We start from the raw sequence: 27,647 nt of genomic DNA, 5'->3' as shown, positions 1-27,647 counted from the left end.
TTGCTGCCTGGCCTGCTGTGTTCCACCAGCATTTTGTGTGTGTTGCTATTTGAATTTCCAGCATCTGCAGATTTCCTCGTGTTTGCACTATATAGCTTGACTGAGTTATTTTCTAATTGGATTAATGGTGTTTCCATCTCCCCCTTTTCTATTGAAGAACAGGAGCTGTAAAGTCAATACATTACACTGAAACTTTCACTTAGCACAACTCTAATGCCAGGAGACCACAAGGAGTCATCAAATCCCTGGATTAAGTGAATCTCAAGGGAATGTACCTTCAATAAATCTGATGATTTTCCTGTGAAAGTCACAAGTGTAAGTGTGGAGCATGCTATTAAAAACTTGAAACAGTTTCATCTTTTTACTGAACATTTTTATTTGTAAAATATTTCAAGTGTCATAGGCAATTTATTTCTCACTAATCTGTTCCGGCATACTTCTGATGATGTCAGAATCACCTGAAAAAAAAGAACCATTAAATGTCAAATTCATTTCACCATTCTTTATCAGCTAAACAAGTAATTAAACCGAAGAAAAGCATAGCACGAACAACTCAAACCCATTTACATTTGTTTGATTCCTTTTGCAACTAAAGCTTTTGCCCCATAGATCTGACAGTTTCATGGCATAATGCAATAAACCCAAGTTGTCGCTGGCAAATATTACAACAGAACTTGATGAACAGTTCTGTGGACTATAAGCACAGCATTAATCTAGCGAATGACTAGCCTGACTTGACTAGAAATTAAAATCAAGCCAGCGAGAATATTCGCAATAACACAAGTAACCAATAACCACGTGCAGTTTTAACACACTGGATTAGAGAATTCAGATCCAGTCACATGCATCTGAATGTAGTCTTAGTATTGTATAATTACCTGGATCAATGATGGCCAGTGTGCACACCCTGTAGTATTTACCACAAGCAGTACCCAGCTCAATATTGTTGCCACTATAATGATGTACACCAGTCTTAGCTAACATGGCATAGTACTCAATTTCTGATTTCCTGCAACAAATATAATACACCATCAAAACAGTAACAAATACAACCTTCTACCAATACAAGGCTGCCAATTAGCCAAATGCAAAGCCAGAAGCAAAATGTACCAACTACACGTGAATGACAAATTAACCAGGCTTTACATCTGAAGTGAATTTCTTCATTTGAAATATTTCAACATGATACTACGTAATAGAAGCAAAGACATCAATCTGCCTTGTTGGTATAAATTACATACTAACCAACATATGCAGGTGGAGTTGCTTACCACCCAGTTATTACAATGTACTTATACCACGAAAACTAAAAATAACACCGAAATGCAACACAAAAGAATAGAAATTGTAAGTCAAATCCCCACCACAACAGCCAAATCAGTACAGGCCTTTTCATACTACCAATTTCTGAATTCTAAACTGAACTTTATTAATGAGCCATTTACAATCGATATTAAAGACTCGAATGCACAAGAAACTGAGTGCACTGCAGTCATATTTGCTGGTGACAAGTAATTGTGAAGGCCGAGTAATGTTGGCCTTTACTACACAGCATGGAGTATAAAAATAAGGAAGTCTTAGTGCTACTTTACAGAATGCAGGCAAGACCGCACTGGGATTACTGCATTCAGGCTTATTCTCTATATCAAAGAATATACTTGAGCCTACAGAGCCTTGAGAAAGTATTCAGCCCCAACTATTTTCAATTTACTGTCTCATTTTCTAAATTTATAATTTATGTAAGAAGAACTTGTTTGAGCTAATTGACAAGGCATTGTGCATCATGTTAAATCAAAAGAAAAAATTCAAAGTTTGTCAACAATTTACTAAAAAATTAAAAACCATAATTGAGGTCCTTTTGTAATCCTTTCTGTAATTACGCCAACTTTCCTCAGGTGCAATATACAGTATACCTTACCAACTCAACTTGATGTAGAAAATTGGAGGATCACCTGTTTTCAATGAATTCATAAGACTAAATACCCCCCCCCCCCCAAAGATATAATAGCATGGTAGATTTTCAACAGACCAAACCAAAAAGACAAAGCATTCAAGACAAGTCAAGGAAATGATAATAGAGAAGCAGAAATCTGGGAAGGGTACAAGACCACCTTAAAGGCACTGAACATACCTCGCAGCTCAGTGTAGTGCATCATGAAAAAATGGAAAATATATGAAACCACGACCACATTACTACCTAGGTCAGGCCACTCCTTCCAACTTAAGTCTTCAGAGAAGAATGGCATTTATAATAGAGGCTACTGTGATGTCAACAGTCTGAGTGAGCTGCAACTGGAGATGAAGTTCATGGCTCCACATCTCTAAGGCCTTGCACAAAAACGGAACAGTGGCAAGGAAGAAGCCCTGGCTTAAAAAAAGCACACACTTACCCATAAAGATTTCGCAAAGTATCTCTTAGAAGATACTATAAAGATGCTGAAAAAGATCTTATGGTCAGATGAGACTGAAGTGGAACCGTATGGTCTCAACTCACGGCAGTATGTGTGGCACAAATCTAATCAGTCAGGTAACATCATCCCTACTGTAAAGTATGGTGGAGGTAGCATCATGCTATGGGAATCCTTTTCAGCAGCAGGGACTGGAAATCTGGTCAGGGTTGATGGGAAGATGAATACTGCTAAATATAGAGATCCTGATCTTTAAAAGAATATCTTTTATCTTTGAAATGTTCCTGCTGATCCCCTCTCAGATGCTGCTAGATAGGCACTTTTTAAATTTCAGTAACTCAGGTCTTTCCCTCTTGTACCTCTACCATTTTCCCCTTTTCTAGTGACATGAGAATTTGTACTCTTCCATGTACTGTTCTTGCAGTATGGCCTTTTATTATTCCCTTCTCCATAACACCGTTTGACTGAGCACTACCACCAGTGCACTAATCAATTTTTCCAGATCTTCAACCTATCACAGGCATCTACTTCACCTCCCTCTTCACAATTTTTAATAATTTGTGACTTTTGAAAGTTCAGTAGGCAATCAACATGAAGTATTTCTCACTCCAAATGCTGAGAATTTTTTGTTTCTAAATTGCAACAATGTCAAAAATGAGACAAAAATAACTAACATATGCTATAATGTATTATCCATCTCAAAATAGCTGTAACTCACCTCAAGGCTGCACAGTTGTTAGCAAGAATAACCAGCTTGGCTTTGCCTTGACGAATCATTTTCAACGTCTGTTTGTAACCGAGCACATATTTACCACTCTTCATTACCAGCTGAAGCCTGGAATTGATGGATTCCAAAGACTTTTTCTGCATTAAAAAAAATTCATTTTAAATACCAATGCAATCAAAAATGCAAACCAGAATGCTCAACCAACTCCAAGGCACCATTATTACTTCAATGGTTTGATGTCCAGTATCGGTCAAAATGCAGGCATGAAATCTACTAAGTTACTGGCCTCAGATATACATCCAAAAGTGCCTGCAGCAGGGCCTTAATATCACTCCACAAGGATCTTACTGCTGGGCAAGGTAACAACCAACCAGAGATGGACTTTTTGCCAGATGTGCCAAGACTATGAACAGTAACCATGGCTCGTTAACATCCTAGTTAGTATGTCTAATACACTAAAAAAAAGACTCCTTACATCATTGGACACACCGTGCCTGGAAAGAAATTGATAGGGAAACCACTGACCCAGCCCCCTCATACCCTAAACATACAAGTCATTTCTGCAGTTATCAACCACTTTTGTTTCTACTTTGGATGTCCTAACCCTATTAATGCACTGGGCTAGAAAGATTCACGTACAGTTGGCCCTCCTTATCTGCAAATTCCGCATATGTGAATTCAACCAACCACTAATAGTGAAAACCCGGAAGTGCTCTTCCAGCACTTGTTGTTCGAGCATGTACAGACTTTTCTTCTTGTCATTATTCCCTAAACAATGCAGTTTAACAACTATCTACATAGCATTTACATTGTATTAGGTATTATAAGTAATCTAGAGATGATTTAAAGTATACCGGAGGATGTGCGTGGGTTATGGTGCATTGGAATTGGAAAAAAATCGGAAGTTCTCTTACTAAGTAAGTCGGAACAGGTACATCCAGTATTATAAAGCGTCAGTTAGTCAAACATTTGTCTTGGTATATATTTTATCTTTCTATGCATATAAAACACTTAACCTCAGAAATAGAAGTTCTCAGGACTCGGGACAGATCGCTCCCTAGTGCACTCTCCACCATGCTTGGTTGATGTGGAGGATCAAAAACTCAAAACCCCAAAACCTAATAATTAAACCACTGTGTTGCTTAGTAACAATTATAGCTTTCATCAGGGCAGGGCCTTTCACACTTTATCCTTTAAAATTGTTCTGATTGTTGACTGACCTAGCCTAACGCTTTTCCAATGACCGATGGTGTTTCACTTCTTTCCGATCACTTTATTATTTCCACTTTATTTTCAACCGTCATTGTGATTATTTTCGTGAACAGAAACACTGCACATTCAGAGCTCTGACACCGCGTCCTAATGTTCATCGCTCTGAGACAGGTTAAATAAGGTTCTGCTGGGTCCCAAGGTCCACTGGATTGACAGGTTGAATAAGGGACTTGAGCATCCGCGAATTTTGGTATCCACCAATCCCCCGCGGATAAGGAGGGCCGACTGTATCTGATTTCTGCAACAAAGGGGGTAATGTGAAGGAATGTCAGCTGGACCTACATCCACTATAATTTGCAAGAAAGACAGATCATTGAAACAAGAACTCAAGGGCAGTTAATAGCATGAATTGTGAGAAGCTGTCTCCCCAGCAGAGGTTTCAGAATTTGGTAGCACTGTCTGTTTAATACAAATGAGCAGGAATTTATTTTTTTGAAGGTTAATGAAGCTTTGGAATTCTCTGTACCATAAAACTGAGGAGGAAGAAACAGTTTAATAGATTTGAACTACAAAGTGAAAGTGCCCGGGAAGAGCATGGTGAAGTGTTTTCAAGGATGTGAATGAGAAGTGGCCTGAAGGACTTGGCTACTCCAGCCGTCTGTCATTGCCCACTCTTACACTAGCTTTACAGGTAGCCCAAATGAATTCACAACAGATGAGGCAACACAGCTAGGATTGGCCATTCACCACCAGCCTTAGCTACATCAAAAGACCTTTTCCCTTCAACCTAAATGTCCACGATCATTCTAGTCTTTAATGAAAATCCTGCTTTCTTCACTAGTAACCATCACAAGCATCACCCTCACTTTCAAAGAGCCCTCTCATTTCCAACTTATCCCGATTACCACGTTTAGGCCTCTGTTCAGAATTCCCATACAAAGTACTACAAAATTAACTCTTAATGTTACTATTAGCATACCATGCGATTAAGAGAACAGTAAGAGAACAGCCATACTCATTCTTCCCTCTGAATGTCTCCCCAATCAAGGCTACAAAGTAGCCTGCAATTACTTATTGGTGTCATTACTACAGGTGACCTGTAAAGATTTATCTTGGCCTTCATTTTTCACTTGTGCTTACCAAATATGTGGTTTCAGATAGACAATAATAGCTTCAATTCCTTTCATGACCCTTCCACTAACTTTACTGTTAAGTGGTAATTTCAGGTTCCTGGGTGTCAAGACCTCTGAGAATCTAACCTGGTCCCAACATATCAATGCAGCAATAAAGTCATGTCAGCGTTTTAGGAGTTTGAAGAGATTTGGCTTGTCAACTAAAACACAAACTTCTATAGAGGTACCAGGTACTTACTCTGACAGGCTGCAACACCATCTGGTATGGGGAGGGGGCTACTGCATAGGAGCAAAGGAAGCTACAAAAAGTTGCAAAATCAGTCAACATCTTAGACATCTTCAAGGAATGGTACCTCAGAAAGGCAACATCAATCAAGGATCCCATCACCCAGGGCATGCCCCCTTCTCATTGTTACTGTCAAGGAGGAGGTACAAAAGCCTGAAAGCACAAACTCAACAATTCAGGAACAGCTTCTTCCCCTCTGCCATCAGATTCCTAAATGGACAGTGAACCCATGAACACTAACTCACTTTTTAAAATATTTGTTTTGCACTATTTTTCATCTATTTAATACAAATATACACTTACTTTAATTGATTTACCTTTTTCCTTATGTTATCGTGTATTGCATTGCACTGCTGCCGCATTAGTTAAACTTCATGACACATGCTGATGACAATAAAACTGATTCTGATCAAGTTTCAATGACATCTGCTCCCTCAGCTTCTGTACAACCAAACTTACAATAACCTTACCGTATGAGCCAAAGATGAATTATTTTACACCAATACCTCATGGAGAACCACCTACTTATGTTCATGGAGCCTATCCTACTTAGAAATACCTATTCAGTAGTTCTGGATAGACTACCACCTTATTCGAACTTGCATTTTCTTATTCATCCATCTATTCTCTTTGTTGACCTACCTTACTAGCAACAGCTTATTTTAAAGATCACACCCTTCATTTCAAAAAGTCCACAGAACCTAGATGTAACAAACTGGATTCAAAGCTGACTCAGGAATAATATGCAAAGGAAGATGGTCAACAAGCATTTTGATGACTGAGTGGTGTGGATTGCAGAGTTGTGCCAGGTTCCTCAAATTTTGTAATGTATCAATTATTTGGCCAAATGCAGGGTGTCACAATTAAGAAGCATGCAGACAATAAAGTGTATTTCAATAACAGAAGAGTAAAGTTAAAACAATTCAGAATATTCCAAAGGAGTAATTAAATGGGTATAAAACAATAAAATCAAAAAGTTGGAAATACTCCAGCTATGCAACCTTAGTGAACAGAAGATGCTTTTGGTCAACAGGCTTATTTCCAAATTTCAAGCACCTGCATGGCTTTGCTCCCAAAAACAGATCACTATGATTTTAGGACATAGATAGAAAAGGTTGCTGGGTTAACAGGAAATAGATGAATTGTTTATTGGTTGTGGAGAGGTGCTGCTGGGATCAGTTCAAGTGAATCAAACTTTTATATTTCATATAAATTACTTGAAGGTACCAAAAAATAAAATGAGCCTGATATCTAAATGATGAGAGATTGTGATTTGGGTATGTGGTGGACGTAAACAGCAGATTCATCACTAATTTCTCCAATACAGGACTAATGACCTCACTGAATCATGTGGCTGAAGGTGAAGCTAAGCACTTGTCACTCTCAACTTGCACAGTCGCATTATCACTGTCGTATATGGCACAAAATGTGTTTTGTGGCAGTAGTACAGTGTAAAGACATAACATTACCTTGGGCCTTTTCCTGCATTCCTACCAACAGATGAAGATCAGCCTCTTAGACAAGATTCAGTGAAGCCTTGGGAGGAACAGTGCACACTTTGATGTAGGTAAGAAACAACCTCTATTTGGGATTCAGAAGAGAAGTCTCAAACAAGGTTAGCACTTTTTGTAAAGGCCTAACAGGGAAAATCAGTATGTTTCCCAGGACCCCTGGTTAAATTCAGTCTGAAGATCAATGACCAAACAAAGTAATAATAAAAATCACCCAATTTAAACCACCTAATATTGTTAAATCTACTGCTAATCTTTTACACAAAAAACCCTCTACGCATAAATTAATGTTTACATGTTTGAGACTACCTCAATAAATATATTCTGCACCAGCAAAGGCCTTGGACACGATTCAGCAGCCTTTGGCTAGTGATAAGCAAAGGATCGCGACGACTACGGCAGTGGGGCTCCTATCCTGGACCTCAAGTATTAATGCCACAGTTATACAGCATAGAAACAGGCCTTTTGGCCCAACTCCGTAATGCCAACCAATATCAAATACTAAAGGGAATGCATGTAAGTTGTGAGGGTTAAAGACGTGCAAGTTTTTAAACAGAGACTGATAGTGACAGACTATCAAAAGAAGGGAGATTTGCTAGTGGCGTTAAAGACCTTGTAAATATATAGATTATGGCAGGATATGGGTGATGTATAGGCCCAAAACATTTCATTTTTCTTAGCATCATGTTCGGTTCAGATGTTGTAAGCAGAAGAACCCACACCAATGTTAAAATGCTTCATGTTCTGAAATATTTTTAAATGCTAAAGAAATGATGGCTACGATGACAGCCAGAAAAAAAATCATCTTTTATGGATCCAGTACTGATCGGACTCGCTGTCCCTTCACAGCCGCACCTTCGCAGGATTCTCCAAGCCCAAATACAGAGCCAACTGCCTATGTAGGGAGTGCTGGGCGGCAGGCTGAGGAGACCCGATTCCCGGGCCCTGGAGCGCGCCGCCGCCTCTCCACGTGAACCAGGCCCGAGGCCCGGTTGGGGAGGGAAGGAGGGACTCACCGTCTTCTTTGCCGCCACCATTGTATCCGCTGCGGTTCCCGCTTGAACTCTCCGGTGACTGGGTCAACGTAAAGTGCGAGTGTGAGTGGAGGAGGCGCGGAGGGAAGCTAGGGAGCGACCCGCGAGGCGGAGGGAGCCGAACGGCGAGCGAAGCCCAATATGGCTGGAGAGAGAAAGGAAGGGCCTCCCACAATCCCCTGCCTTTCAGCCGGCGGCCATCGCGAGACTTGGCAAGAGATTAGCGCATGGGCGAATGGGGGTGAAGACTGATGCTCCGCCGCGCTGCGTGGTAACCGCAGGCCAGGGCCCAAATTTTAATCTTAACGCACTTTAAAATGTTTTATTTATATTTCCTCTTCATAGTTTGACCTTCCTTGGTTTTGTTTATTTTTTTAATAAATGACACCAATGCTACTCGCCCACATTTGATTTTACTATTGTAAAGGTAAAATGTGTTGATTGCATCAAGAATAAGGTGCAAAGCAACACACACAAAAAGATGGAGGCATTATGCAAAAAAGTAAAGAGTCAACGTTTTGGGCCGATACCCTTCATCAGGTCTCCTAAAGTAGATCTGCATATGAGGACAGCCAGGACACTTCAAAGTGCAAATTAGTACACGTATGCACAGGTACAATGTAAAACTTATCTGCAGCAGAATCACAGGCACGTAACATAACATAAGCAGCATTCACAAGATAAATATATATTATACAATACTATGCTTTCCTAATCCAATCCAGATGGTACTGCAAACCAAGGATTGTGAACTTGCTGCAGAGTTGTGTACACGGGCCAGTCCATCACAAAAACAAGCCTCCCCTCCACGGACTCCATCTTACCACAGGCTCAAGGACAACTTCTATCCCATTGTTATTAAATCATAGCAGAATTAGACCATTCTTCCTAACAAGTCACCACACCATTTGATCATGGCTGATTTACTTTAACTCTCAGTCTCATTCTCCTGCATTCTCCCCAAAACCTTTGATGCCCTTACTAATTAAGAACCTATCAAACTCCACTTTAAATATTCCACAAATTCACCACCCTCTGGCTAATGCAAATCTTCTCTATTCTAAAAGAACTTATTTGTATTCTGATGCCCTTTGATCCTAAACTTTTCCACTATTGTAAACATCCTCTGCATGTCCACCCTACCCGGACCCTTCAATATTCAGTAGGTTTCAGACTACTGTAAGACCAAAAGATATAGGGACAGAATTAGGCCATTCAGCCCATTGAGTCTGCTCCACCATTTCATCATGGCTAATCCGATTTTCCTCACAGCCCCAATCTCCTGCCTTCACCTCATATCCCTTCATGCCTGAACAAATCAAGAATCAATCAACCTCTGCCTTAAATATACACAAAAACTTGGCCTCCACAGATGCCTGTGACAAAGAATTCCACAGATTCACCAAGTTCTGGCTAAAGAAATGCTTCTTCATCTCCATTCTAAAAGGACACCCTTCTGTTCTGAGGCTCTGGTCTTAGACTCTTCCACCTTAGGAAACATCGTATAAACATACACTCTAGCAAGGCCTTTCACCATTTGGTAGGTTTCAATGAGGTTACCCTTCATTCTTCTGAATTCTAGTGAATATAGGCCTATAGCCATCAAAGTTCTTCATATGACAAGCCATTCAATCCTGGAATCATTTTTGTGAGCTTCCTTTGAACCCTCTCCAGTTTCAGCACATCCTTTCTAAAATATGGGGCCCAAAACTGCTCACAATACTCCAAGCGAGGCCTCACCAATGCTCTATAAAGTCTCACCATCATACCCTTGCTTTTATATTCTAGTCCTTTTGAACTGAATGCTAACATTGTATTTGCCTTCCTCACCACAGATTCAACCTGCAAATTCACCCTTAGGGAATCCTGCACAAAGACACCCAAGTCCCTTTGCACCTCAGGTTTTTTGTATTTCCTTTCCATTTAGAAAATCAGAATCAGGTTTATTACCACCAGCATGTGTTGTGAAGTTTGTTAACTTAGCAGCAGCAGTTCTATGCAATACAGAATATAGAAGAAGAAAAGATAAAATAATAAATAAATAGATAAATTACAGTATATGTACATTGAATAGACTAAAAATCATGCAAAAACAGAAATATGTATTTTAAAAAGTGAGGGAGTATCCAAGGTTTCAATATTCACTTAGAAATCAGATGGCAGAGGGGAAGAGGTTGTTCCTGAATCGCTAAGTGTGTGTCTTCAGGCTTCTGTATCTCCTAATTGATGGTAACAGTGAGAAAAGGGAATGCCCTGGTGCTGGAGGTCCTTAATAATGGATGCTGCCTTTCTGAGACACTGCTCCTTAAAGATGTCCTGGGTATTTTGTAGGCTAGTGCCCAAGATGGAGCTGACCAGATTTACAACCCTCTGCAGGTTATTTATTAATTATTGTTTGTCAACATTTTTATTGGTTACAGATACCAACGTTTGTGGGGTGATTAGCCACGGATATGAGCAGATCTGTATTAACACGCCTGGATCTTTTATTTGTAAATATAAAGAAGGATTCATCCTCAACACGAATCAGATCTTGACACCCAGGAACTTGAAGCAGCTTACTCTCTCCACTTCTGATCCCTCTATGAGGATTGGTATGTGTTCCTTCGTCTTACCCTTCCTGAAATCCACAATCAGCTCTTTCATCTTACTGATGTTGTATGCCAGGTTGTTGCTGTGAAAATTCCTTTCTGTTCCCCTACCTAAAGAATCTCCTATCATCACAGTGTGTCTGTTCTCCCCACTTTCCTTCTACATCATAGAGGCAGACTCAGTGCCAGAGACCTGACCACATGACTTTCCTCTTTTAGGTCATACCCCCTGACAGTACCCAAAGTGTTGAAGGGGATGGCCACAGGGGTACTCTGCACTGGCTCCTTTCTCCTTCCTGACTGGCACCCAGTCTCTTGTGTCCTGCACCTTCGGTGTAACTACCTTTCTAAATGTCCTGTCTATCACCCCTTCAACCTACCGAATGATCCGGAGTTCATCCATTTCCAGTTCCAACACCTTAACGTGGATTGTTAGAAGCTGCAGCTGGATTCACTTCTCACAGTTGTAGTTGTCAAGGATACTGGAGGTGTCCCTGTCCTCTCACATCCTGCGAGAGCATCCCACTATCCTCCTTGGCATCTCTACTATCCTAGCTGAGCAGATATAAAGGAGAGAAGGAAAAAAAACTTAACCTTGAGCTTTCCTATTCTTTTAGTTTTCTCTGACTGAAGCCTCTCTTTGTAGAAGCCTCAAAGAGCTAAACCCTCAAGATCACCACTGTGACTCTGTCCTCTCAGACGATGGCTGCTGCACTTGTCCCTGCCTTCCTTTAACTTGCTCTTGCTAATCAATCGTAAACACTGAATGGCTGCTGGTCAAAGCTCCTTCTCACTTACTGACCCATCGCTGCCTTTTGTACTCGAGCAGAGGGCCTGATTGAAGTACCCTCACTTCAAAACTTCTGATGACCGTGTATGAAGAGTGAACTAGCAGACCTCTTGTACAAACAAACTAAACTCTTGACCTCACAATCTACCTCTTCAAGACCATTGCATGCTGCTTTCCTATTTGCACTCTGCCCTCTACAGATGTAACACTATCCATTATCATTTTCCTCTTTATATTAACCTAGCCAAGGCTTAAAGCTGAGAGAAAATAAGGGTTTTTGTACATATGTAGTTTATTATAGGGGTGTATGGAGTGTCCAAGGGAGGGATAGTACCTCTGGTGAAGGGGCTTGTTGTGTCCATTCTGGGGCAGCTCACTCATTTTTGGTCCCCACTGGTCATCTTGGCTCCAAGTAATTGTTTATGTAGGACAGGGGCCACACCCTTCCACAGGCAGGCTAGACCAGTTGAGGATATGAGGGGCCGCATACCCTGGTGAGATAGGGACATTTCTGTCCTAGCATGCAAAGTCTGCTTTGGCAGCCTGGGTGAATGAGATCTACAGTGAGAAGGCAGAACTGCAACACTCCGTTGAGAGTGAAGGGCATGACAAGGCAGCAAAAACGTCATGGTCATCCCCTGCAGCCAAAGAAGACCCCTGTTTGTGACGATTGTTTGTACCTCTGGACCTAGACTTTTGAATCGAGAGAGTGGAACTGCATCTGTCCAATGGCTTTTCCACTTTAAAAATCACTCCTACACAGGTTTCCTGTCATTGTTGGATACAACGGACAACACCACAGCTTCATACAGAAATACTGAAGTCCCTGTCACTGGATCTGCACTGTAATCTTCAACTGACATGACTCTGGAGTATTTCTGAACTGGTCTCACTATAAAACACTCCAAAAATCTTGTAGCATAACTCGAGTTTTTAATGGCATTGCAAGCCATAATTAGTGCTCAGCAAAATACACCGGTAAAATTTCATGTTTATCTAATGACATTACTATGGTGAAAATATAAGGTTTTATATGGTTCTAGAGAGGAATATTTTATTTTGTCAGACTGGTGGTTTGGGGTTGTTCTTTTTCCAGAAAGGAAGATGAGAGGAGATTAGAATACATGATAGGTTTTATGGAGGATTTTTTTTTTTGTGCTTTGAGACTTGTGATCACTAGTATATCACAGGGATCTTTGCTGAGATCCTTGCTGTTTATTATATTATGCATGGTATATGTTACCAATGTGGATAGAAGCGAAGAAGATGAGTAGTAATGACATATGAGTAGATGACACCAAAAATGGTATTTTGCTATGTCACCAAAGATTCTAGCAAATTTCTATGAGTACCGTGGAGTGCTTTCTGACTGATTGCACCACTATCTTGTGTGGAGGCATCAATGCACAGGATTGGGAAAAGCTTCAGAGGATTATAGACTCATCTAGCTCGGTCATGGGCACTAGCCTCCTCACCTTTGAGGAATTCTTCAAAAGGCAATGCCTTAAGAAGCTGGTATCTATCACTAAGGGCCCTCACCATCCAGGACATGCCCCCTTTTCATTACTAACATCAGGAAAGAGGTATAGGAGCCTGAAGAAACACCATTCAACACTTTAGAAACAGCTTCTTCCCCTCTACTATTTCTGAACAGACTAAATCCACGAACAGCATCTCACTATTTTGCTCTCTTATTTCACTACTTTATTTATTTTTTTATATTTCTTGATGAAAGGTTTCAACCCAAAATTTCAACTGTCCATTTCTCTCCACAGATGCTGCTTGACCTGTTGGGTTCCTCCAGTAGTTTGTGTGTTGCTCCAGATTCCAGTGTCTGTTGTTTCTTGAGTCTCAAGAACAAAGATAATGAATGGCAGAGCCCTGGGGAATTTTCATGAACAGAGGACTGACTCATGGAGTACAAAACCAAGGATCCCTGAAGGTGGCAGCACAGATAGATAAAGTGGCCAACCTGATGGCATGAACATTGATTTCTCTAACTACCAGTGATTTTTTTCTCCTCTGCTATCAGATGCCTTCTTCTTCAGCCTTTTCCACTGATCACTTCCCAGCTTCTCACTTCATCCCCCCTCGCTCATCCACCTGGCTTCACCTATCACCTTCTAGTTTGCACTTCTCCTTATTCTGGCTTCTTCCTACTTCCCTTCTGGCCTGATGAAGGCTCTCAGCCCAAAATGTCGGCTTCCTTTCCATAGATGCTGTCTTATCTGCTGCATTTTTTGCTGTTACTCTGGATTTCCAGCATCTGCAGAATTTCTTTTGTGTTTACAGTCTTGTCATTATCACTTTGTGGGAGTTTATTAGGTTTCCTGCTAAATAAAGTTTTCTGCACTTATTACAAGATAATAGATGTTTTGGACATTAGACATTCTGCGGATGCTGGAAATCTGGAGCAACACACATAAAATGCTGGAGAAACTCAGTAAGTCAGGCAGCATCTATGGAGGGGAACAAACAGTCGACATTTCAGGCCAAGATCCTTCATCAAGACCTAATGAAGGGTCTTGGCAAAAGTATTGTATGGATGTCTCGGGGTGTCTAAAAATCTTGAACGATGGTATATAGCTGCAAGCATTGAGTTTGTTAAGCATTTCTACAAGTCAGAGACTAAATACCCCTGTTAACAAAGTACAGTAGAAGCAATTGGCTTTGTTATTAATTATCCATCTATGTTAACTCGTTGATAATGGTTATGAACCTCTAATGTCATAGCATTTCAATCATAATGTGTAATTTCAGAGCTCAGTTGATTGGTCTGACAACTTAATGTGAAAAGCAGGGTGTTTGCTACATTCAATGTTTCTCGTCTGGGATATTAGAAGTGACAACCTTTGTTGGTAGGCAGTGAAAATATTCAGAAGTTAACGTGCTTAAATAATGTATCCTGTCAGAAAAAAAGCTATGAGATTAATGACAAAATAGTTGTTTCAGAATATGTTCAGTGCAGAAAAATCTCACATACTTCTTACTTCCCACATCATTTGGATAATCCTGATTTGCTTCTTTAGTGGGTGTAAAATATTTTATTGAACATTTCAAGGAATCATCAATGTGTCTCACCATCTGGAACATGCCCACTCCTTGTAACTATCATTGGTGAGGAGGTACAGGAGCCTGAGGTCCCACACTCAATGATTGAGAAATAGCTTCTTTCCCTCTGTAATCAGGTTTCTGAACAGGTGGTGTCAGGGGTAGATGGGTGGTTTGTTAGGTGGTCTATGACACATCTGCCAGACACCATTGTGTTTCGGGTTGATGACCTCCAAATTCTTAATATGATCCTGAATGCTCCTTCTCCTTGGATTAGAGATCAGTACAATACTCAATCAGAATTTGCTCTCACTGTAACATTCCCTGGGTACATCTCTGACAGTACAATACTCTGACAGTATGACTATGTCATTGGAATACTCCCTGGGTACATAGAACATAGAATAGTACAGGCCTTTTATCATCTTATACACTTCAATCAAGTCATCTCTCATCCTCCTTAGCCCCAAAGAGAAAAGCTCTAGCTCACTCAAACTATCCTCATAAGACATGATCTCCAATCCTGGCAGCATCCTGGTAGATTTTCTCTGCACCCTTTCTAAAGCTTCCCCATCCTTCCTATAATGAGGCGACCAAAACTGAACACGGTACTCCAAGTATGATCTAACATTATCTCACTTCTCTTGAATTCAATCCCATGACAAATAAAGCCAACACACCATATGCCTTCTTAACCATCCTATCAACCTGCATGGCAACTTCGAGGGATCTACTGTCGTGGACATCAAGATCCCTCTGTTCCTCCCCACTGCTAAGAACCTTCCCACACTTTTCTGGATTGAACAACTCCAACAGTACAGTGCACCAACAGAATGACCCTCTGTCACTGGAGCACTCTGTGGATACAACTCCAACAATGCAGCACTCTTTTAATATTGCTCGTCTGACTGAGCAATGCTCCCTCAGTACAGCAATTCACTCAGGATCTGTTATTGTTTCAGAAAAAATCATCAACAAAATCCTCTGCTACAATGGCCAACAGTACTGGCCTCACTATCATAATATTTCTTTTCAGCCGAGCACTGGATGAAGGTTAAAACTAAAAGGGAACAAGGAACATTTTTGGTAAAATATTGATAGCGTACTGGGCTGCCATTCCTAGTGTGCACTTCATGCTAACAGTTCATTATCAGTCAGGACAATGTAAGTCAATCCATCTTTAGTCAGGCAGATTATATCCTGCTCATATGGCAACCGATCACAACACTGCACATCATTGTGTCTCTGCTGAAGCGGAGACGAGGTTAATGGGGGATAAAGTTGTACGGGTGTTGAGAAAACAGCTTGTCTGTTTGAACAACTTGCTCCAAGCAGCTGGACAATTCCCATTTGCTGCTTCTTCTCCCAGGTATAGTAACGATAGAGCAAGGCACCACCACCTTTATGAGGTTTTATTGAATATTTTTATTTGCCAAGTCAAATTCTTTGGGCCGATTCTTTTTCTCTGGCTGGCAAACCTGCCTATTTGCTGTGGCAGTCTGTTCTTGGAGCAGATTCAATGGGTTGTTCAAGTAGTACACAGACCCAACTGCAGGACTGTAACAGACCAAGCTCCAAACAGGAGAGGAATGGAGCCAGCAAGCGTGGTAAGTACTTCTCTGTAGACAGATTTACTGGAGCTCACAGAGGCCAGTGATAAAACACACCAGCATTTTGTGCTTGCCATACATTTTTTGATATGTGTTGTTTATACAGTTTTGGACTGTTGTTAAAAGTCACCTTTTCAGTAATCTTTCAAAAAGATTCTCTTAAAAATGTTTTGTCCTGTCAAGTTTTGTTATTAACCAACTGCAATTAATAGATTATTAGGTTCCGTAAGGTTGTTATAGGTGGGGTTGGTAATGGGGATAAGCTCCCTCTACCTATTAAATGCTCCTGATGGTGTGTGTCTCTGTTAACTAAGTCCAGCTCCTGGTCTTCATATGTGGCTACTAAGCCCAGTGGAGCTATTTCTACTTCAGAAGTGGCAAAGGCAGGTTACTGGCACCTTGAACTAAGTCACTGTGAGCAGATGGGGCTCGTCAGCTATGTTTGGCAGCTCATCTAGTGGAAGGAAAACTGATCTCAAACCTATGACTTGTGGCTATACCCACTCATTGGGAAGGCTTCAGGAGCAAACCCCAAGGAAAAATTCAGAGCTGGAGTCCCTAAGGCAGTACTACGTTGAGTCCAGTGCCGACTGGCAACTCCTATGACTCTGCTGGTGCCAAACTGTATTGGTCTGTTCTGTTCCTTGGATCCATTAGCTGCCATGGAGAGGGGGAGCCTGCTACATGGGCAACAGCTTGCTCTCCATATCATACTGCCTTGACTTGCGTACGGGTTTGCAGATCACAAAGATAGCTGGGACACAATATCCATGGCTGACCACGATTAACAGAGGGCCTGGCCTCACCTAGGATGAGCTGGGAAGAGGATGCAGAGGAGAGCTACAGGATGTTAACAAGACTGGAATGTCTTAGTTATGAGTAGAGATTGAATAAACTCAGGTTCTTTACTTCAGAACAGAGGAGGCTGAGAGGAGATGTAGGTGTATAAAATTATGGAAGGGCCTGGAGGGGTGAATAGAAAGGTCAAAAACAAAGCAGCACAGATTTGTTCGGATTAGAAAAGAAATGAGGACAGTTATTTTTCGAGTCAAATCAAATTTTTTTGTCATTTTTTTGTATGTTGAGGAATGGTACAATGAAAAGTTCAAAGTACATTAATTATCAAAATAGGTATATATAAACTTGAAATTCATCTTCTTACAAGCAGCGACCAAAACAAAGTAGCCCAATAGAACCTATTAAAAAAGACCATCAAACAGCCATGTGAGCAAAAAAAAAAGAACAAATTGTGCAAACAATAAAAAGTAAACAGATAACACTTAGAACTAAAGTTCATGAAACTGTGAACTTCACAGCCACAAAGCCAGTTCATCATTGCAGCTAGTCCAGGAGTCCGTTAGTTGCAGGCCACAAGTCAAGTTTAGCGCGGAGATAGTAAACCTCGTTTTGTAGCGAGCAGAACACTGGCCCATCCCAAGCCTCTGGCCCTGACGCCTAACCTTTTCAATCTGGCCCTGTGCTTAAATAGGTCAAACATCAGCTTACTCCTTGGTCTCAGGCCAGGGCCCTGGCACTTCAATTTGGCTTCAAGTCCGCTCCAGTAATGGCCAAACATCAGCTCATTTCTTGCTCTCGGGTCCAGGCCCCGCTGCTTCGATTCAGCCTGTATCTGCCATGTTGCTGCAACTGCACTGCACCCACAAGATTCCAGTTCATCAAATCTCACAGAACACTGAAAAAATGCCAGGTCATACAGGCAGTTCAAAAGTACAACTCTAAAAGGGAAAGTTATAGGCTATTTACTGCAATGATCATTGTCTAGAAAAAGGGTGATTACTGGAGTAGTTAGTAGATTTGTTCACTGCCGTGTCACCGCTGTGTCTCACCAGGTCCATCTTAAAATGAGGCAAAAACAACTTAGCAGACTTGTAGGTACAGTCAATATTACACAACACAGTGATGAGAGAGAAAAAAGGTATGCAAAAACATGGCATTAGCGCAATTAAAAAAGAACCACGACCTCAGTGGTTGGCAAGATGTCAGTGTACATTATTAAGGATGAAGTTTTGGGTTACTAGGAGGCACACAATAAAATACACAAAAGTCAGCCTTATTTCCTTCAGGATAAATGTTGAAATTCATAGAGGAAGCAACAGGCAGTATAGACAAAAGAGAATTAGCAAACTTGTTTGCTTTGATTTTTGGAAGGCCTTTGACAAGGTGCCGTACGTGAGGCTGCTAAACAAGAACACATGGTATTATAGGAGAGATACTAACATGGGTAAAAGATTGGCTGACTGGCATCAGGCAAAGAGTAGGGGAGAAAAATGGGTCTTTTCTGATTAGCAACCAGTGATTACTGATATTCTGCCGGGGTTGGTACCACTTAAGTTTCACATTATATCTTAATGATTTGAATGATGGAATTGATTAAGGTTTATGCTCTTCATTCTCTCCATGGCAGAGCTATTGATATTGTCAGAAACACGGCCGGATGGACCCAAACACAGGACGCAGACACTGAAGTACTAGGGGGAGGACAGGATGGGGATGCAATGCCGTTTAAGGGTAGGGCTGGGGTTCTGGTCGATAGCATGTCAGGCGGGCAGAGCGGAGCGGGCTCCCAGAGTTTGAGTTCAGACAGACAGGTCCCCAGGGTTCAGACGGGCAGGCAGACAGGTACCCAGGGTTCAGGCGGGCATGCAGACAGGTTCCTGGGGTTCAGGCAGGCAGGCAGGCAGATAGGTCCCCTGGGTTCAGGCAGACAGGTCTAGGTGGCTAGATAGGCTGGCGGAGAGCCTTCCCTGGGCAGGCCGCATATGTCCTGGGTAGGGCCGCCTCCCAGGCGGAAACACCGGGGGCCTGGGCACGACGCGGACCCCTAGGCAGGTGCGGGGCACAACCCCAGGGTTTGAGCGGAAGAGGAGGATGGGGCAGAACCGCTGGCTGGGCCTGCCCGACGGAGGCAAGGGATAGGAACAGGCATAGGTTCAGGGTGACCAACACAACAGTCATTATAACAGGAAAATCGGGAAAGGCCGACAGTCAGCACACAACACAAACGAGCGGAGAAGCGGGACCAGCGCATAGGAAGAAAGGTGGGGGAGAGGACCAACCTGGCAGTACTGGTACGGGGATGATGAGGAGTAGATCTGAGCCCAGGCAGGATAACAGAATGCAGAGAAGAGTTCAGAGCCGGTGGAGAACAGGAAACAGAACAAAACGACCACCCGCCTGGTCCCAGTCCCAAGGCCCCTTATAAACACCTGCAGTTCAATGAGTCATAGGTGTGCCTCCTTGAGCCAGGAGGGTCTAACTAGTTCACGGGTGACGGGAGAGGCAACTGCAGGACCCGGAGTCCTCGGACCGGATCAAGACCCAGTACGCAGATTACGGACTGGACCAAACCCTGACAGATATGCAATGGAGAGTGGTTGATCTGCATCTTCCTGAGGTCCACAATCATCTCTTCTGTCATGTCCATGACTTCATGAATGGACTGGTTTGAGTGGTAGCCTAACTGGAAAGGGTCCAATGTAGCTATAAGGTAGGATCCATACCAGCTGGTCAAAGCACTTCATGATTATTAAGGTCAGGGACACTGAGCAGTAAGTTACCATCGCTCTCTTTGGTACCAAACTAATGGTGCTGCCTGAAACCTGAAGATACAGTGGACTGTTGCAAAAAGGTGTTAAAGAGGTCCATTAAGACCTCTTTTAGCTGAGCCACTCAGCACCTGACCAGAAATGGGTAAGTTGCCTGGTTCCACAGCTTTGTGCAGGTTTACCCTGGCTAGGATCCTCCTCGCCTCGGCTGCACCCAGGCAGTGCCTGTTCCTCAAGGGGAGAGAGGGTTTCCTGATGTCACATAATTCATTGCATCAAATCATGCATAGAAGGTATTCAGCCTGTCAGGGAGGTGTCACTGTTGTTGACACACTGGGTGGACTTGTAACCTGTTATGATTTGTATACCTTGCCACACGTGCTGTGCGTCCCCGGTGTCACAAAAGTGACTGTGAATTTTCTGTGAGTATTCGTGGTTTGCCTTCCTGGTGGCATAGGAGAGCACAGCTCTTGTTGACCTTAGAGCCAGACCCACCAATAGCTTAATGACTCTTGGAGTTGATCAAGCAAGTCACCCAGTTCTGGAACAATCAGGGTGGACAATAACTTCCAGCTTTCCAAATGCTTTTCGCACCAGGTGAACAAATATTTAAGAGAACTTTCTGAACAATAGTCAGTATTGTAACATAGGAAATGCTACAGCTAAATTTCATAGAGTCTCTGGAGATCGGCTCTTCAGCACAACCTGTCCATGCCTACTGCATTGCCTGCAAGCTGTCACATCAGCCTTCTATGTACCTACCTTTCCACAGAAAAGTATCACAAATAGCACAAGATAATCACGAGCTTAGATCCCAATCCCAATGTTTAGTGCATAATTAACATTATTTTTCTTTATATTTTTAGTGATACTGGTTCAGACATAAATAATGGCTCTCCTGCTCTTCAAAACAATGTCATTTTATTTTATATTTCCATTTGATAAGTCAGTTGGTTTAATGATACACTTAAAAGAAAATCCTTCCCACACTGCAGAATCCTTTTCTAATTCAACAAGATTTTTCATGATTTTTGCTGGAGTCTCTGGAATGGAAATTTGAATCCACAACTTCCTGACTGGGGCCAATAGACTGGAACCCACTGAGTCACAGATACTGACTCGGACATGATAATCCTGAAGAGAATCTGAATGGTGAGATAAAGATCACTGACTACAGAGAAGATGACATTAAACAAGGTGTAAACAGATTTTGGAAAATATCCCTATTATTCATTGTGGAAGCAGATCACAGAATAAATTCTCTATGTAAGGAAATAGGGGTAGGTGAGAGAGGAAGGAATGGAGGAACAGCAACAGTTCACTCAACGTGAAATAAGGTATGAAGATGGGGTGAGGGAAATTGAGGAAAACTAAACTAAAATTAATCAGGAGCAATAAACATCTGCTGGAGGGACTAAGTGGGTGAAGCAGCATCTGAGGAAGGAAAGGATCCCAGCTGCCACCTGTAAGGAGTTTTATGTTTTCCCCGTGATTGTGTGGGTTTCCTCCAGATGCTCCAGTTTTCTTCCACAGTCCAGTTAACAGGTTAATTGTTTATTGTAAATTGTCCTGTGATTACGCTTGGAGTCGGGGGGGGGGGGGGTTGCTGGGTAGCACAGCTGGAAGAAGGAAGGGCTTGTTCCGCATTGTATTTCAATAAATAAATAAAAATAATTTGGCTGCCTCCATCTATCACCCACCTGCTTCTGTCTCCCAACTCCACCTATCCCCCTCCCTTAAGTGGCACAACCTGCCTATCATCTTAGACCCTTGCCCAGTCCACCAATCGTTTCTGGTCCTGTCTCGCCATTTCCTCTCCCCTTTCAGTCCTGCTACAGGGTTTTGACCCAAAACATCAACATTTCCTCCCCACCCCACAGATACTGCTTGACCCACTGAGTTCATCCAGAAGATTGTATTTTTGCTCTAATTTTGCATCTCTAGAACAAATTGTGGATGGCAAACAGTCATCCCCATAAATATATTTTCCTCATCCAATGTACAATCCATTTCTATTATAAATTAGTTTCAAGCATGACTTCACTTAAACTGTATATTAAGAGGGAGTCAGTTTTATCAGCTCAAATATATACTGAAACTTGAAGCATATATTTTAGTAATAGTTTTTTTATTGCTCCATTATTGGCAGCCATGCCTTCAGCTGTCTAAGCCCCCGAAGAATAATGAAGGTAAATCACTCTGACAGTATTTCCAGAGAAAATTCTGCTTGTTTTCCTCCTGTTGATATTCACTGCCTGGCTTTCAGACCTCTTCAAAAAGAAATAGGAGCAGGAGCACCAGCATGGTTGAGTTGAGCTGGAGGGACCGTTTCCATGTTGGGTAACTCTGTGAGTAGGCTCCCTGTTCCCTCAAACATGCAACCATTCAATGTGATCATTGCTGATCTACCCGGGGCTCCTCAATTTCAGTTCCCCCAAACCTTTGATTCTCTGATCTTATCTGCTTCTGGCAGTAAATACCCCCATCCAGCCTCCACAAACATTAGGGGGAGAGAATTATAGAGATACCCCACAGTCGGTGAAACAAAATTTCCATACACTATGTTTTAAATAACCAGCCCCTTTGTCAATAGTTATGCCCACTTGTTCAGATTCTTTCATGAGTAGAGATGTCTCAACATTGACCTTGTCATGCTTACTCAGGATATCTTATATTTCAATAAGATCACCTTTATTCTTCTAAACTGCAAAGAATGCAGGTTTAATTTTTTTAACCAGTCGTAATAAAGGCAAACATCTCATCTTTGGAATTTATTAAGTGAATGTCTCCTGAACATGAACCATGACCTTAAATTTGTAGCATTGGGAAGTGAAAACGTTGCCTGATGTCACTATATACATCTGTGATGGAGGCGGTGTACCAGGGCATTAATGTTTAGCAACATACTTCTATTGTTCAAAGGTCTAGTTTTAGATGTTACAGCACTGTGGTGTTTTCAGATACAGTTTAGGGTTACTGGAACGTAGAACACAGAATATGTTCACAATGTTGTGTTGACCTTTTAGCCTACAAGATCAATTTAAACCTTCCCTTCCACGTAGCCCCCTCCACCTCATTCATGTGCCTATCTAAGGGTTCTTTAAATGTCTCTAATATATCTGTCTCGTCATGGTACACATACAATGTCTACCTGCACTACCCTTTCTCTGTACGTAATTATAACACTATATTCTGCATTCTATTACTGTTCTTCCCTTGTAATATCTCAATGTACTTATGTTTTAAAATGGTCTGTATCAACGGCTTGCAAAACAAAGTTTTCCCTGTACCTCAGTACTTGTGACAATAAATCAATTCCAATTTTAACCTGTACATGGGTTAGTCAGTACCAAGTAGGTGAAAAGGTGAAGGAGAATCCCAAAGGATTCTACAAATATACGAAGTGCAAAAGGATAGTAAGGGACAAAATTAGACCACTGGAAGATCAGCCTAGTCGGAGCTGAAAGAGATGGGGGAGATCTTAAACAGATTTTTTGCATCTGTATTTACTTAAGAGCTGGACAAAGAGTCTATAAAACTGAGGCAAAATGGTACTGAGGTCTTGGACCATGCTGAGATCACAGAAGAGGAGGTGCTTGCTGCCTTGAGTCGAATAAATCCCCAGGGCCTAATAAGGTGTCCCCTCAGACCCTGTGAGAGGCTCGTGCAGAAAATGCAGGGGCCCTGACAGAAGTATTAAAATGTCCTTAATCACAGGTAAATTTCCAGAGTTCTGGAGGATAGTAAATGTTGGTCCGTTGTTCAAGAAAGGCTCTAAGAATAAGCCAGGAAATTATAGGCCAGTGAGCCTGATGTCTGTAGTGGGTAAATTATTGGATAGCATTCTAAGGAACAAGATACATAAGTACTTGTGTATAGGCATAGCTCAAATATCATCTGTAAGTTTGCTGACAATACAACTATTGTTGGTAGAATCTCAGGTGGTGATGAGTGGGCGTACAGGAGTGAGATATACCAACTAGTGGAGCAGTGCTGCAGCGACAACCTGGCACTCAACATCACTTGCATATCAACAAATACACTCAAAAACTTCTATAGTTGTACCGTGGAGAGCATTCTGTCAGGCTGGATCACTGTTGGTATGGAGGGGCTACTGCACAGGACCAAAAGAAGCTGCAGAAGTTTGTAAATCTAGTCAGCTCCATCTTTGGTACTAGCCTACAAAGTATCCAGGACATCTTTCAGGAGCGGTGTTTCAGAAAGGCAGTGTCCATTATTAAGGACCTCCAGCACCCAGGGCATGCCCTTTACTCACTGTTACCATCAGGTAGGAGATACAGAAGCCTGAAAGCACTCACTCAGTGATTCAGGAACAGCTTCTTCCCCTCTGCCATCTGATTCCTAAATGGACATTGAAGCTTTGGACACTTACTGACTTTAAAAAAAATATATAGGTATTTCTATTTTGGCACATTTAAAAACATCTATTCAATATACATAATTGATTTACTTGTTTATTTATTATCATTCTTATTTTATTTATCACTATGTTTTTTTCTCTACTTGATTGCGTATTGCATTGAACTGCTGCTGCTAAGTTAACAAATTTCACATCACATGCCGATGATAATAAACCTGATTCTGTTACAGTACATAGACAGGATTAAAGATAGTCAACATGCCTTTGTGCATGCTAGGTAGTGGTTAACCAATCTTATAGAACTTTTCGTGGAGGCTACCAGGAAAGCTGATGAAAGAAAGGCAGAGGATGTTATGTACATGGATTTTCACAAAATCCTGCATGGAAGGTTCAATCTCATGACTTTCAGGATGAAGTAGTGAGTTGGATTCAATGTTGGCTTAGTGGGAACAGCCTAAGACTGGTAGTAGATTGTTGCCTCTCTGACTGAAGGCATGTGACTACTAGTGTGCCACAGGGGTCAGTGCTGCGTCCATTATTGCTTGTCATCTACATCAATGATTTAGATAATAATGTGGTAAACTTGATCAGCAAATTTGCTGATGCAACAAGATTGGGTCCACAGTAGACAGCAAGGAAGGCTCTCAATGCTTTCAACTTAATCTGGACCAGCTAGAAAAATGTCAGATGGAAATGAATGCAGACAAGTGTGAGATGTTGTACCTTGGGAGGACAAACCAGGATAGGATAAACATGGTTAAGCTTGGGGACTGAGGAGTGCAAACTGAGGTTTGGTGAGACTACAATTGGACATCATAGGTTAAAGGTGAAATGTGAAATGTTTAAAGGAAACCTGAGGGAGAACTTCTTTACTCAAAGGGAGGTGCAAGTGTGGAATGAGATGCCAGTAGAAGAGCTGGATGCTGGTTCAATTGGTTCAAGTACAGGTCAGTGGGACTAAGCAAAATAACAATTTGGTATGAACTAGATGGGCCAAAGGACCTGTTTCAGTGCTGTAGTGTTGTGTGACTTTGAGTTTGTGACTAATATTGGAGTCATAAGATTACCAGCAACAATGGCTTTCTCCCATAATGGAGATTCTAAACTCTTAACACTTAACATTAAGTAGCAATATCATCACTGTTTGCCCCACCATCAACAACCTGGGGAGATGGGTAGAGTTACCATTGACCAAAGACTCAACTGGACTAGCCATATAAATATACTGTGGTGACAAGACCTATCAGAAGCTGGGTATTCTGCAGTGAGTGACTCAGTGCTTGATAGCCCTAAGCATTTCCTCAACTACAAGGCACAAGTTAGGAGCATGATGGAATATTATCCACTGGCCTGGTTGAGTGTTCCTCCAATAACATTTGACAAGCTCAACACCAGGACAAAGCAGCCCTCTCATTTAGAACCCTAGTAACCAACCTTAAGTATGTACAAACATTTGTATAACCTCTACCACCAGCACACAATGGCTGCAGTATGTACCAGCTACAAAATATACTGCAGGTACTCACCCACCCGACTCCAAAAGCATAGTCCAAACTTGTGTTTTTACTGTAAAGCAGGACATGGGAATACCATCACTCACAGGTTCCACCAAGTCACACACTGTCCTGATATGGAAATATATCATTGATCGTTCATCATAGCTGGGTTGAAACCCTGGAACTTTCTTCTTAGCAGCACCAGAGGGCTATCTTCACTACAGAGACTTAAGCAGTTCAAGAAGGTGTCTCACCACCACTTTCTCAAAGCATGGGCAATTAAGTGATGGGTAAGAGATGCTGGCCTTGCCTATGAGATCCTGATCCTAAACCCCACAATCACCCCAAGTTCCAGTTCCCAAAACTGTGATAACCACATCCAATTCCTTGACATTCTCACTCAGCACCAGCCAAACATTGCTGATTTATCTAGCATTCAAAGTGCTGGTCTGATTACTCCCTCAATTTCTCCACCACCATCACAATGCAGTTCAGGTCCATGCGCAACCGACTATCTGAAGCCAACCTTGGAAAGCAGTAGTAGGAGACATATTTACCAGTTTGGAAATGTGCATTGATTAATCAGTTATACTAGCACACTGACTAATGTGTATTAGGACTTAGATTCAAATACCTGGTTACTAATGTCAGGGTGCCATATAGTATGGAAATGGGCCATTCAGCTCAAATGGTCCATGCCAACCATGATGCCAATCTAAGCTGGTTCCATTTGCTGGCATTAGGCCCATATCCCTCTAAACCTTTCCTATTCACGTACCTGTCCATGTATCTTTTAAATGATGTCAATGTACCTGGTCAACCACTTCCTCTGGCAGCTGATCCCATATTCTGAGCACCATCTACATGATGAAGTTGCCCTTCATGTTTCCATTAAGTCTCTCCCCTCTGACTGTAAACCTATTCCCTAAAGATCTTGATTTCCTGACCCTGGGAAAAAGACTGAGTGCATGCACCCTTTCTGCCCCTCACAAAATTACACACCTTTATAAGATCACTCCTTATTTTCCTTCTCTATAAATCAATCCCTCAAGTCCCAGCAACAACCTTGTAATTTTTTTCTTTACTCTTTCCAACTTAATGGCAGCCGAGTGACAAAAACTAAACACAATAGTCCAAGTGCAGCCTCACTGCATTGTCTACGCCACTGATGAAGACAGAATACTGGGAGCTTAGTGACATTATCATGACTACATCCTTTTCCTGAATGTCAACAAAAGAACAAACCATTGACTTCAGAAAGGGTGTTGCACATGCTCCAGTCTGCATCAGTAGTGTCAAAGTTGAGAGCTTCAAGTTCTTATGTAGGTGTGAACATTACTAACAGCTTGTCTGAGTTGAATTACATCGATGTCAGAGCCAAGAGAGCTTACCAACGCCTCCTTCCTCAGGAGGCTTAAAACCTCAACATGCCCCAATCAACTCTTAACAATTTTTATTGATGCACCATAAAAAAAATTGTCTGGGTGCATAATGGCAACTGCTTTGCACATAAGATACTGCGGAAGGTTGTTTACACAGCTCAGTACCTAATGGAAACCAGCCTCTCCTCCATGGACTCTGTCTATACTTCTTGTTGCTTCAGTAAAACAGCCAGCATAATTGAAGACCCCACTCACACAGGACATTCTCTCTTCCATCAAAGAAGATACAATAGCCTGAAAGCACATAGCACCAGGCTTAAGGACAGTTTCTATCCCACTGTTATCAGACTCTTGGACAGACCTCTTGTCTGATAAAATGGACTCTGGGCCTCATAATCTATCTAGTTTCAGTAGATGTTACACTTTATTCTGCCTTGTTATTGTTTTACCTTAATCTAGCGCAATGCAC

At 41.8% G+C, this 27,647-nt stretch overlaps 2 protein-coding genes and 1 non-coding gene across 6 annotated transcripts in view; 1 reads left to right on the top strand and 2 right to left on the bottom strand.

Annotated features, from left to right (window-relative positions):
- Positions 1-351: 351 nt before the first annotated feature.
- rpl30 (ribosomal protein L30) lies at positions 352-8,467 on the bottom strand. The gene is made up of 4 exons (XM_059977070.1): positions 8,294-8,467; positions 3,127-3,272; positions 879-1,009; positions 352-458 (listed from the first exon to the last, which is right to left on the bottom strand). Exons 1-4 carry the CDS (start codon positions 8,312-8,314, stop codon positions 409-411), a joined length of 348 nt encoding a protein of 115 aa, XP_059833053.1. The 5' UTR covers positions 8,315-8,467; the 3' UTR covers positions 352-408.
- On the bottom strand, positions 645-775 carry LOC132402574 (small nucleolar RNA SNORA72). Its single transcript, XR_009514958.1, has one exon. It is a non-coding gene; the product is annotated as a small nucleolar RNA SNORA72 (small nucleolar RNA).
- The window catches only part of si:dkey-284p5.3 (uncharacterized protein LOC557830 homolog), a 38,851-nt gene continuing 19,667 nt past the window's right edge, over positions 8,464-27,647 (top strand). For 2 of the 4 annotated variants that reach the window (XM_059977027.1, XM_059977013.1), the window contains exons 1-3: positions 8,464-8,582; positions 10,732-10,905; positions 13,468-16,350. In XM_059977027.1, coding sequence (XP_059833010.1) covers positions 16,263-16,350 — 88 coding nt within the window. In that variant the 5' untranslated portion in view covers positions 8,464-8,582; positions 10,732-10,905; positions 13,468-16,262. Of the gene's footprint in view, positions 8,583-8,743; positions 8,925-10,731; positions 10,906-13,467; positions 16,351-27,647 lie in introns of those variants that run through there. The other 2 variants (XM_059977022.1, XM_059977034.1) reach the window with 2 other exon arrangements.

This window comes from Hypanus sabinus, chromosome 1 (genome assembly GCF_030144855.1).
Source record: "Hypanus sabinus isolate sHypSab1 chromosome 1, sHypSab1.hap1, whole genome shotgun sequence".
In the NCBI taxonomy this organism is placed as follows: domain Eukaryota; kingdom Metazoa; phylum Chordata; class Chondrichthyes; order Myliobatiformes; family Dasyatidae; genus Hypanus; species Hypanus sabinus.
Note: the sequence above shows the minus strand (reverse complement) of the source record. Positions and strands in the feature narration are given on the sequence as shown.

Excerpts from the sequence above, each read along its gene's own strand:
- rpl30 (XM_059977070.1), bottom strand. The coding sequence starts at position 8,314 with ATGGTGGCGGCAAAGAAGACG. Across the intron at positions 3,273-8,293 it reads TGGTGGCGGCAAAGAAGACG|AAAAAGTCTTTGGAATCCAT; the intron begins GTGAGTCCCTCC and ends TTTTTAATGCAG. Across the intron at positions 1,010-3,126 it reads AACAACTGTGCAGCCTTGAG|GAAATCAGAAATTGAGTACT; the intron begins GTGAGTTACAGC and ends TATTTGTTGCAG.